The sequence below is a fragment of the Pochonia chlamydosporia genome, chromosome 5, assembly GCF_001653235.2.
Source record: "Pochonia chlamydosporia 170 chromosome 5, whole genome shotgun sequence".
Taxonomy (NCBI): Eukaryota; Fungi; Ascomycota; class Sordariomycetes; order Hypocreales; family Clavicipitaceae; genus Pochonia; species Pochonia chlamydosporia.
Genome location: NC_035794.1, coordinates 3414363 through 3429945, shown reverse-complemented (window position 1 = coordinate 3429945; position 15583 = coordinate 3414363). Strand labels below are relative to the sequence as shown.

Below are 15583 nucleotides of genomic sequence, written 5' to 3'. Positions count from 1 at the left end.
CAGTTCGCAGGGCGCGTGCCACTCCTGGACGTCGAGAAATGGCCGCAAAATAATGGCAAAGCGCAAAGCAAGGTACCAGACGGTCAAGTACTAGGTAGGTCTGCCATCAAAGAAAAGAAGCACCGTCCACCTGGTTTGGTGCGGATCGACAAGGGCATTGCCACGATTGTGTTGCGTAGAATATTGGAAGTTCAGTGCAAGTTCAACATCTGGTTGTGGCCCAATGAGATGACGCTGATCACAGGCACTGGGGCTTGGTCGCCCAAAGCTGGGAAAGTGCCAGTGGCCCAAGGGCCGCAGTTGCTCATTGCGTCACCTGCCTCAGAAATAATAGCGCAGATGCCTTGCCGGTACTTTCAACATGAATGTTCGGTCGCCCACTGCCAATCAGGGTTGCCCATATCCGTCGCCCCTGCCGTGCCAGATCAGGGCAATTTCATGGCTGAGCTTGCGGGCCTGTTCTTGGTTGCGTCCAGTCGTGTCGTCAATATTGCACAGTCCATGTACCAGTACAAGGACGACGGATCTTGGCGGCTTGAACTAATTCACCCAGACAGTCCAGACAGTCCATACAGTCCTTCATGTTTGATACAAAACCATCCATCCATCCACCCGCCTCGGTCGGAGTCTTCTTTCCTCCCCTGTTTCGCTTTCCATTCCATCCTGTGTCAACAAAACAACCAGACGCTCTTTTGTTTTCTTCTTCCCATTATTTCGAGCTGCCAAATTGATTTCTTACCATCTCCATCGGTACCAACCAGACTCAATTCCAACTCTCCCAACTTCTACATCGCACGGCGCCACCCGCACCAGACCGAACGACTGCAACTTACCTCATGAATTGAATCGCAAGTAACATCCGCCCAAAAAGACAACCCCATCAAAAACGGTGCACAATGTCTGCTGCGGATGCCACGGCGGCATCCAAACTGGCGTCATACCTGGCACGACTGAGCCCAGTTCCGGCATTCCCAGAGTACACCGGACCATACAAGGTTGGCACCGTCGACGTCGAAATCCCCGTCAAGGACCTCTGCTCTCCGAGTCCTGCGCCGGCCAACGCCTCCGATATTCCAACGGTTCAATTTCGAGTGTTTTATCCTGCCGTCTCCGAATCTAACGAGAAACGCATTACCTGGTTGCCGAACCCGCAGAGACACCATGTTTCCGCCTACACCAAGTTTGTCGGCATTGGCCCTACCATGGCAGACATTCTCTCGTACGTGTGAATACTAAGCAAAAGTAAAAGATGACGCCATTCGCTGACAACCCTGCAGGTTCTTGCCTCGTCACCTTCACTACACAACGATTCCAGCACATAAAAATGCCGAAGCTGCCGAACCCGAATCGAAACGATGGCCGACCATGATCTTCTCGCACGGGCTTGGAGGTGGCCGAAACTCGTATTCCTACATAGCTGGATCACTCGCATCACACGGCGTGGTGGTGTTTTGCCCAGAACATCGCGATGGCAGTGCTGTGGTGTCATTTATTCGACTCGCCGACCAAGCCAGTCGCTTCTTTTCGTCTCAAGCTCGTCGCGTCGTCCCGTATAACCGCATCGCACACGAAGTCACCCCGGAAGTCTACGAGGCCCGAGAGGACCAGTTGAGAATACGACTCTGGGAGCTTGGGCTTATCCACGACGCTATACTGGCGATTGACCAAGACAGGAAATTCACTAACATGAACTTGACGACTCCAACGCTAAAGCAGTTTGTCGGTCGCCTTGATGTCCACGAACCAGGTCACATCATCTTTGGCGGGCATAGCTTTGGTGCCGCAACCGTTCATCAGTTCCTCAAGTGCAACTATTATGCCGACGACCCCAAGATTGCGAATATGAAGAAGCCGCTATTCACACCTGCCAAGGATAGCAACATCCGGAAGCAGATTACGGAAAAGAACGTCACGATGCTTCTCGATATGTGGTGCCTACCTTTGCTTGGGCCAAACTCGAAGCCTCTCCATAACCTTCCATTACCGGTGTACGCAGATGTTCCATCGGCACCAGGAGGAACGGCGCTTCTAGCTGTTGAATCTGAAACCTTCCACAACTGGACTGAGCATCTCCATGTCAAGGCCAAGCTTCTATCTCCAGACCCGACTTCCAAGACGGTTACGCCACAGCTCTTCGAGCGACCTAGCGGCATCAAGCTGCCAGAACCCAACTTTTTCTATGTTGTCAACTCGGCCCACTTGAGCCAATCCGACTTTGGGATTCTCTTCCCTTGGTTGACCAAGAAGATTTTTGACGCTGAACAACCGGAGCGCGCCTTGCGTTTGAATCTGCGAGCCCAGCTACAATTATTCCGTGCCAACGGCATTCCAGTGTCTCGCACCTACGCTGGTGATCTTGTCGACGGGGCTCATGTAGACAAGCTGAGCAGCACGAAGCAGGGCGAACCTCCATCGACCACGGAAGGAATCGAGGATGACAGAGCCATTTTTGATAGGAGTGGTACCGAGTCAGTCGGCCACTGGAAATGGATCGACATGATTGGCTTGGGTGACTTTGTTGGCAAGAATTTCGGCAAAACAGTAGAAGAGCAGGTGGAGGAGGGCGAAGAGCAGATGCAAAACGAGCTGGAACCAAGTGAGAATGCAGCTATCAAGCCGGTGGCGCAAACTCTGAGCGCCGCTGCAGCATGACGAACGATGGGGAGATTTACGAAATTTGTTTGTTGATACCCGGATTTATGTACCACATAGCATTGCATGGCTTGGCGTTAGATATGAGAATAGGATACTTGTTAAGGAACAATTATATTTTACCTTTTGTGCCTCTTGAGCCTATGAGTTCCGCCAAGATGTACCGATACTACTGAGATGATATTCTTTACCCGTGATCCAAATCGTCATTGTTCGTCATTGTTTTCGGACTCATCCTCTTGTATCCCTCTCTGCAGCCACCGAATGCTCCCGGTGCCCGGATCGAGAATGCACCCGAAATGGGAACACTCATTCATGATCGGATATTCCATCACCCAGCCTCGTAAAGTCCTCTCACTCACCGCCACAGTGTCCCTTCTCCCCGCCTTGTACATCTGCGCCTCTTGTCTCTTCCTCAACTTCTCCCACTTACTATCTATACAGCCTTTTCGCTCCTCACTCTCTTCGACTAAGCCCTCCATGCCTAGGATAACATTGCTAGCCCTCTGGGTGGCTCTGGAAGAAGCCAGATCGTGATTAGTGTGGGAGATGTAGTCTACTGCAGAGTCGGATACGCCACCGCATAGATCCGTTTGCACTACAGTAGTGTCTTTGCCAGAGCAGACGATAATGTAAGCCGGCGCGGTGGTAGTGCTGCTTGTTAGAGAATTGGTAAGGTTTGAGATGTTTGTCGCTGGATCAAAGAGGTGCTTTCGAAGGACGGATGATATCGATGGGCGAATAGCCAGCAGCACAAGGAGTTGATGTAGCCGCAGGAGAAGGGTAGATGACGTGTGATTGGGTCGAAAGTTGAGTGATAGAGATAGGTCCTGTCTATCAGATGTAAGAGAGACTACTCAACGTCAACAAGACAACTTACTTGACACCCGTCAAGACTCCCACAAACCCAGCATACGTCACGGTCCTGCAGAGAACCCTCTCCGGCTCATCAGACTCACTCCTCACAAATTCCAGCACAACAAGGACTTTTCTCAGCTCATCCATGCCCCAGTCCAGGGTACGAAAATGCATCATCCTTTCGCGGGCATATTTACCATTCGGCTTCGTCAACACGCCGCCACTCGTGCATCCTAGCAGGCTGTCTAGCAGGACATTAAACGCCACGAGGATATAGAGCTCTACGCCGCTGGCCCTAGCTATTCCCTTTAGTTCCTGCGTTTCCTCAGAGGAGTGTACCCGACGAAGGAGGAGTCGGGCCAGGAACTTGATGAGGCGTTGGAGCAGGATGGATTGGATGAACGAGGCGATGACTTTGTCGAACAGGGGTGTGATTTGCCTCATTTGGGGGGCGAAGTCTGATGAGATGGTTTTGTAGCGTTGTTGTGGTGGGAGGGAGAGGTCTATGCGGTATGTCGGGATGGTGGCTTCGTCCATGATGAGATTACATTGTTTGTGTTAGGCAGTAAGTGATAATTGACATGAGGATAAGTTCTCAATATGTTGATAATGTGAAGATGAATCTAAATGGATGATGAGGTCTAGGCAGCAGACGGCAAGATCAATATTGACAGGGTTGTTCTCGTCAATCAGCGGGGCTGATGCCTCAAGGCTGTGCATGTGGATAGAAAACAGCCAAACAACGGCATTTGATCTCCAGATGGCAGTGAGATGCTGACTTGTGCATGGTTGGGCGGCCTCAATAATCAATCTGTTTCGGGCTGATGCCGTAGATTTTAGGTTCCATGTAAACTGATTGGTTGAGAGTGTGGAGGATTCGGCGTGAGCAAGCGGGCATGTCTAGGCAGATGCGGAGGCAGAATTGGAGGCGATGACTGTTCGACATCGATGGGTATAAAGTAGGAAGACTGACAGACCTCTATCTTTTTTTCATGGCAACTTCATTGTGCTTCTTGTCGGAACTGTGAACAGTCACATACTTCACCATGGCGCAACTATCCAACAGTGACGACGAGTCGTCCACCGTCATCATCACACCACAGACAGAATCTGCTGAAGCCGAAACAATGGACGATTCCACCTCCACAAACGACAAGACAGAAGATGAGAAGAAGGAGGTCCATCTCAAGGGCATGGTGTCAGACAGCAAGACCCTATTCGCCAAATACGACGAACGGGGAAACCGATCTTGGTCAGACAAGAAGCCCGCTGATTTCGAAGAGGCCGCCGAAGGAGAGGAGACGCAAAAGTTTGCAATTATCGTACGCAAACGTAAGTTGGATGACTATCTACGCAAACCACCCCGCGACTAATATTCCCCAGAAAAACCCAAGGATGCCGATTCGACGAAGAATCTCGAAATCGACAGCATCATCATCCAGTCACCGCATCTGAAGAACGCGCTGGGAAATGTGTTTCGCGGGTATCCTGGAATTACGACCGACTTGTCTCGGTTGAAGCTCAAGGCTCCATTTGAGTGCTTTCTCCATCGGTGGGAACAATTCGAAGCTGCCCGAGATGCAGAGGATCAGGATCCAACTGCCAAGGAGCATTTGGACCTGCTGTACACCATTATGAAGGAGGAGCTAGGTGACATTATCGACCTTCGAAAAGATTACTTCAAGAACAAGAGCGTCACATTCGACCACTTGTGGACTATTTTCCCGCCTGATTGTACTGTGTTCGGCATCAAAGAGGGCAAACCGGTGGCTGCGCTCTTCAAGCGTGGATACTTTGCTCAAACGCCGTGTGGTCAGGTATATAACCTGGAATGCAAGATCATCGACTGGGATGGCGTAAAGATGGGCTGGAGCTCGTTGAACCTGCGTATCCCTGCGTTTCTTGGCTTTGCCAACTTTTCCTCACTGCCCTGCTACCCCATTGAGTACTGCTCAAACCCGGAGGCGATCAAGGAAACGCTTCGTGAGAGAGGGCGAAGGTTCGAAAGTCTCGCCGGGTTCTGCTACAGACAGTATGAGGGAGTGGCGTTCTACCACCCCGAGCAAGATACCGACAAGACGTGTCGCGAGACGGTCCAGGGCCGAGTTGTCGTCGACTGCGCAAATTGGGAGAAGAATAACCCCGACCACACCCTCTGGCTGGATAACCTATCTCCCAGCGAAGACAACAACGACTCAGACTCAGACGACGGCAGTTCCAACTGCAATAGCTACGAGTCCTCCAACGCCGACTCGCAGGCACAAGCACCCCTAACACAAGACCAACTTATTTACACATCCCCCATCGTGAGAGGCTACTCCCTCAGCACCAAGCGCTGGATGGAATTCTTCCTCGACAACATAACCGACGTACAATTCGACGCCAACGCATTCAACTCGCTCGTCATGCCCCCCGAAAAGAAGGAACTCATCCTCGCCTTCGCCGAATCCCAAGCACGCTTCAAAAACGCCTTCGACGACGTCATATCCGGCAAGGGCAAAGGCATCATCATGCTTCTCTGCGGCGGGCCCGGCATCGGCAAGACCCTCACGGCGGAATCTGTCGCCGAACAGATGCGCGTGCCCATGTACTCCATGAGCGCAGGGGATCTCGGCAACGACGCCTACGACGTGGAGAACAGCCTGGGCAAGATTCTCAAAATGGTGTCCAACTGGAATGCGGTGCTGCTGCTCGACGAGTGCGACGTGTTTCTCGAGGAGAGGACGGCAGATAACATGGAGAGGAATAGGATCGTGGCCATCTTCCTCAGAATGCTGGAGTACTATGAGGGGATTTTGTTCTTGACCACGAATAGGATAAAGCAGATGGATCCGGCGTTTCATTCGAGGATTCATATCACGATGGAGTATCCGCCGCTGGATGAGGAGGCGAGGGCGCAGGTTTGGAGGTCGTTTTTGGAGAGGTCCAGGGGCGAGGAGGGGCATGATGTTACGGAGGGGGAGGTGAAGCGGTTGAGTAAGTTGGATATGAATGGGAGGGTGATTAAGAATATGGTCAAGGCGGGGAGTTTGTTGGCGTTTCATAGGGGGGAGAGGTTGGGGTTTGGGCATTTGGCTACTGTGTTGAGGGTTTCGGGGCATTCGTTGTGATGGCCCGGGGAGGCGGTTAGATGAGAAGAGCATAGATATTATATTTGTTTGTGTGTTTGTGGTGTTGATGTTGTCGATCAACAGTGCCGGGTATGGGAGATTGTTAAAGACGTACGCTTAGAGTCTTCTCCTTGAAGTAGATACATATGACTAAAGCCGCATGAAAAATATAGATTCCGTCAAACTCTTCTCCAGGTTTCAAGCCACCATTCTGAAAAGTAGCGTGTAGGCTTTTCGAGGACACTGTACCGTAACTTGGTTTGCGAAGAGCAAAGTCGTCGCAACGATACGCTTGTTGTCATAGACAGAGCAACATATGCAACTATTTTAGCAAACAACAACTAAAATGACTATGACGATTAGGGTGCATTGTATGCGTCAATCAACACCATCATGATATACACGTAAATCTAATCATGATTTGTTTACAAATGCGGGTGTGCCTCAAGACGACGTCCCAAGGCTCTGACTTTTGTTTAGCGACTCACAATCAGTAAAGCAAAAGAAAAAATCAGATAGACTTCCGCCGCTCATTTAAACAAATAGAGCTGCTACAATAAGTGATTCTAGTACCCGAAACATTGTCGTTTCCACAGTGGCTCGCTAACATGGGAGCACCTCTACTTGTAAAGGTAAGTCTTGATTCCATGGAGAAACTTGCCCGCGCACGCGCAGTATTTGGTGCACCGCCCTTCAAAAGTGAATAACGGCTTTAGGACGAACTTGAAGAAGTTCTTGGTTTGAAGCAGCTCTTGGTGTTGGTGCAATAAGGAAAGCTTCACGGATCACGACCTAAATGTGAGGCGATGGATTTATGTCAACGGCTATATCTAAGCCTGCCTCTCTGCATCTACGGGCCGTTCCGTTTTCCTAGGCTAAATGGCCGACACTTACCGTCCAAGCCTGCTCCGTATCCAGGAAGAAGATGGAGACAATTATTTATTGCATGGCTCAGCCACCCACCACCAGGGGCCGCTTACGGCTGATACTTGATCTGGGAAGCTGACAAGCTACAACGGCATTGGGTAGACATGCATAAGTGGAAATTGGCCAGGGTCGTCAAGGAGGCCTGTGAGATCAGCCTCACTATCACTACTCCATGTGGTCGCATATATTGGCTGCGCGAGGCTGTAATCTCATCATGCCTTCTCTTGAACTCCCATGATGCTCTCGAGCATCGGCACATCAATTAATATGAATCGTCCACCGTGTTACCAATACCGCGACAAGCATGTCGAGATGGACTCGGAGCCCAGGTATGTCGCAGGCTATCCAAAATCTCCATCTAAACCCAGGCCGCTCATTCACATCCAGTGCCGACCCCGTGTCAATCTTCAACATGGCATGCACCGAATTCCGATCGTCCCTGTCAAAAGAGCAGCTCGACATCTTCCAGGAATACCCCAACGCCAAATCCATGTTAACAGCAGTCCAAAGTCAAGCGCAAAACCATCCCAGCCAAAAAAGCACCCTGATGCGATGCTGCAAAGGCGTCTCAGCACTAGCCGAACGACTGGACCCATTCTTCGAGATTGTTTCCCTGTTTGTCTCTTCGCATCCAGAGTTTGCCGCCATTGCTTGGGGTTCTCTGCGTCTCGTATTCATGGTAAGTTGTCGACGTGAGTGAGTTTGGCAGATACTAAGACCATGAAGCTGGGAACGAATCATGCGCAGTTTCTCAAAGGTGTGTGCGAATTATTCCAGGCTATGAGCCTGAAACTGCCCATATATGAAGACTTCATTAGAAAATGGACAAGTCTCCATTCCGGCCGCCAACCTCCTGTCCGGCTGATTACTGCAATGGCGTACATATATGCGGACCTTATTCAGTTCTGTTTCGATATATGTCAAATATTTTCTCGCAAGCGATCCGGTGAGGCTGCTCTTCTCTAAATCCTCGTGTCACAGGTCGAATTGTTTATATATTGCAGGATTTCTGTCCATCAGAGGGTCTTTCATCCACTCACTATACAAAACATCCCTGAATCCCTTCAATGTTCGGTATGACGTACTGCTCAGAAGATGGGACGAGCACCAAAGGCTCGTCGAGTTGGAGATATCTACCTGCACCGGCATGGAACAGCTGGAGACTGCGGAAAAGATAGACCGCATTCTGAAAAAGTTCTCTGAGAAGGAGATGTTTGAAGATGACCGCCATGCTACGTGGAGAAATTTCGGTATGTGCTATTTATCTTGTCCTGGTTCAACATGATGCCAGCAAGGAAACTTACAATGCCGTGTAGACTTCATCAATCATAGCCTCCAGGCGTGGATCAACTCGCCAGCGTGGCTTACTCTCTTCGAAATTGCCCAAAGACAACGAGAATTGGATAGCACTGAATGGTTTATTGACCACGAACTTGTGTCTCAGTGGATTTCGCATAAAGAGAATGAATGCGCGTCACCCCAAGTGTTATGGGTGCTAGGTCAGTAGATTTGGCACACTTATCACTCACAGATTACTCACCTCGTGATAGGAAAGCCTGGTTTCGGCAAAACAACACTTTGCACAACCCTCATCGAGACCCTGCAGAAGCGTCACCACACAGCCAACCAGCAAGATGGTCGAGTCGCCCTCACCTTTTTCTACTTCAACAAGCAAAGGCGAGACAGTGTATCGAGCGGAGCAGTATGGAGAGCCGTTCTCATGCAACTCTTCAATATCATGCCCGCTTTCGACCCAGATGTCATGGATTGCTTTCTGTTGTTCCGCGAAAGTTCCAAGGCCAGCGGCCAACCTGTGGCGTCCGACAACGAGATCCTAGCCGTATTATGTCTCCTGATCCAACGGCTGGATCATCTGATCCTTATTGTGGACGGAATTGACGAATGCGAGGACCAGATGCAGTTTTGGCGCTGCTTGGATGTCATCCGGGGCGGTTCTGCCACAGTTTCGGTTGCTCTATTCAGCAGACCATCTGTGATGCTTCCGGGGACTATGAAGAGTAGTACCGCAACGCTACATCTAGACAGTGCGCTTAACCTCGACGATATTTGCCTATTTCTGCGCCCAAGAATCATGAGTATCCTTGATTCAGGTCTGCTGCCACAGCTGTACGACTTGGATGAAATGGTTGATCAGATAGCACAAAGAGCAAGTGGAATGTTTCTCTGGGCGTTACTATTTGTCGAATACATTCAATCACCTCATCTTTCCACCCGAGAACGGCGCCATGCTCTTCAAAATCTCAATCGCCTTCAGGGTCTCGACTTGCTTTACGACGCGATTCTGAAGAGCCTGATCCAGAAAGGCAGTAGTGCTCGTTCAAGCACAGTGCAGGTTTTTGAGCTTGTGATGCATTCGATTCGTCCGCTGCACATTATAGAGCTTCAACATGTTATAGCTATCCCGCTGGATAGGAGCCTTGAGCTAGATGACTTGATTCCGGGCTTCGCTCGAAACCTGGGACTCTTGTCTGGGGCGTTGATGGAAATAGATCAAAAAGGGTTTGTTCGCTTCGTGCATCTATCCATCATTGAGTACCTTGGGCAGGCGAAAGGCCGGAGTGCTGATGGTTGCGATGTATTATCCGAGTTCATGGTGGACAGCCACAGAAGTCATGTATCATTGGCTTGTCGATGTCTTTCCTATCTCTACCATACCGTGACACCTGAACCATTGGCTGGCTCTAGCCGTATAACTCCGGATCGCGAATCCGTAGTCAAGCAATATCCGTTTCTGGATTATGCGACCGAGTTTTGGAGCTTCCATGCCTTGGAATGCATGGAGACGGTCGCTGCTTTATCAGAACATCCCCCTGACGGCACACTTGTTCAACTAGCATCATCCTTCTTGTCAAGCAAACCGTCCGTCATGGCCTGGATTGAAGCGTCATGGGTGTTCGGTCGACCACCAGTCATCCGCCACGGGTCCCGTGATGCGTTCTTGAAAGACGGCCCCCGTCTACCATTACGTCTTGATGCGCATCTGAAGGCCGCTTGGGAAACTGCCTGGAAGACATTGATGCAGCTGTCAAAAAGTCTGGATGCAATCAACTCGTCCTGGGCGCACGTTCTCAAACAGGAACCCAACGAAATATGGGAGCCAAGTATATCTGCATTCAATGAATCCTTATTCTGGCAACGAATATCAGGAGCCAAAGTTGTTGCGCGATTCGATGCAGAGGTCGACCCTAGCTTTACCTCTATTCATCTCAAGACGCGGATCTCAAGCGATGGTGCCCGTCTCGGTCTGATTCGACTACACATCTCACAACATGAGGGTGCTTGCAGCGCCGTCTTGTTTGAACTATGGTCAATGGAGCCGAACGTGAAGTTGAACGAGATCAATCTGAGGGTACCAAGAAGTTGCCTCAAGCCCTTTCTCTACAGCGGCGACTTAGGAGCTGACGCCCTGCTGCACTCCTTTCAATGCCCCGTGGCTCTCACGGCGGATCTTCAACGGGCTGTTGCACCCGGGTGTGTGGTCGATATTCGTCTCTCGGAAAGCGATTCGACGAACTTTTGTGCAGATAATGCTACCCAGTTCATTGACTTCACAGGAAATGCCTGGCGTCATGGGCCGTTCAAATTTGGTCTCGAAGACTTCCAATTCAAGTACGACATCCAAGTGTCAGACACGGGCCGATACTTGATGACAATACACAAATCTAACGGACTGGTCGATGTCGCCCCAGGAACCAGCTGCCATCTCAGGCTTGTCACTGTGTACGAGGACACAAGCATTTCGACGAGCCCACGCGCATCGTACCGCCACGTCGCGTCGTTGGCATTCAAGCCCGTGTATACGAACGACATGGAAGGGGAGTGGTGTGCGCTTTTACACCCCAAATACCCAATTGTTGTCATTAAATTTCGATCTCCCATAATAGACGACACAATGAAGGCGCAGTCCACTTTGGGAGTGTACATGGAAGACGGGGCAGGGATTTGGAATTTTGAAGCGCCGGGTAATGATCACTTCATACTCACACCCGTTCCATGCCTATAAACCTTTCCATATGCTGACCTGCCTCTATAGGGAAACGAAGATTCAGGTATATTGACTCATGCCCCGAAAAGCTTGTCTTCGACTATGACGGCCAATTCTTTTGCAATGAGCGCCTCAACGACTGGGATCCCAACACACTCCCTGACGTTTATGACGGTCACCAAATTACAGAGAAATTGACAGGTGACGATGCTCTTGGACAGATCGCCTCCCCTGGCAAGGTACTCGATTCTCGCCTCCCGTACCGAACGAACAAGCCGCCAGTGCAAAAGTCGCGAGAATTGAGCTGCCACGTAGACAAGTCAGGATTACGTTCCGTGTCACAGCTAGAGAGTTCAGAAGGGGGCGTTGTGCTAGCGACCCTTCGCGAAGACGGTGTCATGGAAGCTGAGATGGTTGCTCGACTCCCTCAATCAATCTCGGGGGACCACCAAGCAATCCTGCTAAACTTGGCTGACGATCAAAGCCCTTCGAGTCGAGTTCTTTTCTTGGATCGGGAAGATCGGCCCTTCAAGACATACAGCATCGCTGCTGTCGGTGAGACAAAGCCGACAGAGCAACTTCCTCTGGTTCTGCGTCGAGCTCATGAAACGATACCAAAGGTGATGAGTGAAGGCAAGTATGCGGCCGAAGGGTTTGATCTTGAGCACAAGGCCAAGAAAAGGCTGTCCTGGTTTACAGGCGAACAAGTGGCCAAAAGAAGACATACAGACAGCAAGACTTCCGAGACAGAGACAGGTGAGCACCGCGAAGGATGAGTCGAGCAGGTTGTGAACATGTCGAAAGTTTCAATGCTGTCGTGCATGTCGATTCTCGAAGCGCATTGCGTTTGCGCGGCTGAGGATATTGGCAACGCTCTTCAGGCTGCTCCTCTACCACCACATGCTGAGATTGTGCAGATCCTCTCAAGAACTGGGCGAACCAGATGTTATGGTCAGTAGGATTGTCACGCAACCTTGAGAAACGAGGTGGACTGAAGCTTTGGCGTCTTACCCAGCCAAAGCTTGCCCCAAAACTGGGCTACTCTGCCACTGCAGAGAAAGATGGCCAGACATCAGTTCCACGACTTTTCTGATACGCATCATCTGCACGTATTAGCCACAAACATAGCCTTGAAGAGACGTCTGGAGAAAAGCAGAGTGCGGGGAGAAAGCAACATTGAAGCCCAGCAGATCTATCGACAGGGCATGCCTTGGTGGTTCCTTCAGGCAGGTGCGAGGCGACTCAAAAAGTCTGGTGCCAAGTATAGTAGTGCAGCTTCAATGGTAACTCACACCGCCCTTCGTCCACAGTGCATACGCTTAGAGGAGAGGGCCATCTAACATACACACCTGGATAAACTTACTATGCCAGCTTTATAAATTATATGTCCAAGGCTCATAAATACAAGTCATGCACTCCGTAATCTAAGACCAATTGCCACTATCAGTCCGTGTCCTGTTATAAGTCAATTTTTCACCTAAGCCAGTACATATGACCATAGCCGCATGAAAAATCTGGATCCCGTCTGATCTCCGAGCGATAACCATGCGAGCGCCGGATTAGTAGTTGGGTCGGTGACGACCAGCGAATACCTGGTGTTATATGTTTTTTGCCATTTTATCTTTTTATTTTCTATGGCGATATTCCTCATTTTTGCCACATGCCTTAAATCATGATGCACACCAGCAAGATATGCACAAGGCTGTGTGCGTCATGCACTGCAGGCTTGGAAAAGGCCTGGTTGGTTGGAGCCTGGCCGCCTGTTATGCGGCCGCCAACAACAGTAACACAAACTTGACTGTTTGGTAATCAACCAGTTGACCTTTTACACATTCTCAGCTGTCTGGGAAGCATTTATACACTCGGAGTGATTAAATCAATACTGGTTGTGCCACAGCTAACTACCTAGGTACGCATCCGAACTTAGTCTCAGAGACTCATTTCAGGCGACGTTGTCCTACTGCTTAGACACAAACATCAACGTCAAGGACAAACTTTATCACTGAGACACATTAATTATAAAATTGACATGATATTGTGATGTTGGCTGCATTATTCCGACTTCTCACGTCGCACATTGTTGCCAAGCCCTCCTGTCCGGCCTGTTCCCTACGCCAAGAGATGGCTTGCATCGCAGAGATCTGACTTCTTGGCGATTGCAGACGTTTATATCCATTCATCTATATTAAATGTTCAATGTTTATCTGCTCAACTATTTCCCGTCTCTCTGTATCAATTGAATCAAAGTCGTCAGTCCACCTTACCAAACTCCCAACTCAACCACCATTGTCATCCCAGTCACCCAAGTCAACATCACCAACAAAACATCCAAGCAAACACTCGCCTCCAATCTCAACGGACCAAACGCCCAAAGTAACAAACATCTATTTCTAGAAACAAGTAAACATCAGCGGCGCAACTCACCCTTGGCATCACCGATCCCCCTCCACAATGTTTCTATTTATTCCCGCCCCTGCAAATGGCGCAGGAACACCCGCTCCATCATTGGACCAGACACACCAATCTACAAGGATCCGTCCGCCAAACTTGATCCGTCTTTCAGCTCTTCCCCCCAAGCAAAGTAAGACGTTATGGTGGCCGTTAAGATGGGGTCCGATCGTCCGATTCCCGCTAGAGGTGGCAATGATATGCAGGGTCTAGCTTTGCGAGGTTTTTCCCATTTGAGAATGCAGGGCGATATTAGATGATGCGTGTGAAGCGTCATGCATTGAACGATGTTCGAGGCTCGTTGGCATTACCTACCATTTCATGCGATATCACTGTGGCTAGCCATACATTACAGTCATGAATAAACTAGCCAGCATCTGCCACCTATAAGCGTAAGTTAATGTTACTTGAACGCAGATGGTTTGAACACTCGGACAATTACATGCATTGCTGACCACAATCCAACTCCACAACATCACCATCCTCGTCCTGAACACAATTCAGCTCGCAAATCCAACGGCCCAACTCATTTATTTATGGAACATTCTTACTTTTACTTCCATCCATAACCCTGACCGATCACCATCCGCCAAGCATATAAAACCACCTCACCCTCCCCATCATCACATCTCATCTCACCTCCATCACTACCACCACAACCATCACCATGAAAACCACAGCCATCTCCCTCGGCCTCGCAGCCCTCGTCGGCTCCGTCGCCGCCTCCCCCATCGAAATCGAAGAACGAGCCGCCACCGTCAAAGGCTTCGACATCTCCGGCTACCAGTCCAACGTAGACTTTGCCAAAGCCTACGCAGGCGGCGCCCGCTTCGTCATCATCAAGGTACATTTCCCTCTTCCTTCCTCCTCACAATCCAACCTCCCTCTCAAATTCAGACTTCTTTGACAATCCAACTAACACACCCAGGCAACCGAAGGCATCAGCTACACCGACAAAACCTTCTCCAAGCACTACACCGGCGCCACCAAAGCGAAGCTCATCCGCGGCGCCTACCACTTCGCCCACCCCGGACAGAACAAGGCCTCCGCCGAAGCCGAATTCTTCGTCAAGCACGGCGGTGGCTGGTCCAAGGACGGCATCACGCTCCCCGGCATGGTGGACCTCGAGTCGGAGCAGGGACACCCCCAGTGCTGGGGCCTGTCGCACTCTGCCATGGTCGCCTGGATCAAGGAGTTTGCTGAAACGTACCACAAGAAGACGACGCGGTATCCTATGCTGTATACCAATCCCTCGTGGTGGTCTTCCTGCACGGGGAATAGCAAGGCCTTCAAGGATACGTGCCCGTTGGTGCTGGCGCGGTATGCCAGCTCGCCTGGTACTATACCTGGTGGGTGGCCTGCGCAGACGATCTGGCAGAATAGCGATAAGAGTCCCTGGAGCGGTGATTCTGATATCTTTAATGGTGATCTTACTCGCTTGAAGAAGCTTGCTACTGGTTAAGGGGTGTTTCTTTGTACTTGTACATAGACTGTATATCAGATTGATAAGACTGGGCAATACACTGTACATTATATGGATGATCAATTGCATTGAACATGGTCAATAAGAGCGTGAGAATCT

General features: G+C 50.2%; 5 protein-coding genes across 5 annotated transcripts; 4 read left to right on the top strand and 1 right to left on the bottom strand.

Moving 5' to 3' along the window:
* Nucleotides 1–896: 896 nt before the first annotated feature.
* Nucleotides 897–2652, top strand: VFPPC_14015 (platelet-activating factor acetylhydrolase precursor; the record flags this gene model as incomplete). Its single annotated transcript, XM_018291786.1, has 2 exons — nt 897–1219; nt 1278–2652. The coding sequence occupies 2 exons, from the start codon at nt 897–899 to the stop codon at nt 2650–2652; spliced, it is 1698 nt and encodes a 565-aa protein (XP_018142501.1).
* A 206-nt stretch (nt 2653–2858) lies between these two features.
* On the bottom strand, nt 2859–4047 carry VFPPC_06340 (N-acylsphingosine amidohydrolase; the record flags this gene model as incomplete). The annotated part of the gene is made up of 2 exons (XM_018285387.1): nt 2859–3486; nt 3533–4047. 2 exons carry the CDS (start codon nt 4045–4047, stop codon nt 2859–2861), a joined length of 1143 nt encoding a protein of 380 aa, XP_018142500.1.
* Nucleotides 4048–4556: 509 nt separating this feature from the next.
* VFPPC_06339 (P-loop containing nucleoside triphosphate hydrolase) lies at nt 4557–6620 on the top strand (the record flags this gene model as incomplete). The annotated part of the gene is made up of 2 exons (XM_018285386.1): nt 4557–4842; nt 4894–6620. The coding sequence occupies 2 exons, from the start codon at nt 4557–4559 to the stop codon at nt 6618–6620; spliced, it is 2013 nt and encodes a 670-aa protein (XP_018142499.1).
* A 1239-nt stretch (nt 6621–7859) lies between these two features.
* Nucleotides 7860–12329, top strand: VFPPC_06338 (NACHT domain-containing protein; the record flags this gene model as incomplete). Its single annotated transcript, XM_018285385.1, has 7 exons — nt 7860–7876; nt 7935–8226; nt 8274–8493; nt 8552–8797; nt 8864–9046; nt 9098–11530; nt 11602–12329. 7 exons carry the CDS (start codon nt 7860–7862, stop codon nt 12327–12329), a joined length of 4119 nt encoding a protein of 1372 aa, XP_018142498.1.
* Nucleotides 12330–14668: 2339 nt separating this feature from the next.
* Nucleotides 14669–15463, top strand: VFPPC_14014 (glycoside hydrolase, family 25, active site protein; the record flags this gene model as incomplete). The annotated part of the gene is made up of 2 exons (XM_018291785.1): nt 14669–14845; nt 14930–15463. The coding sequence occupies 2 exons, from the start codon at nt 14669–14671 to the stop codon at nt 15461–15463; spliced, it is 711 nt and encodes a 236-aa protein (XP_018142497.1).
* Nucleotides 15464–15583: the final 120 nt, after the last annotated feature.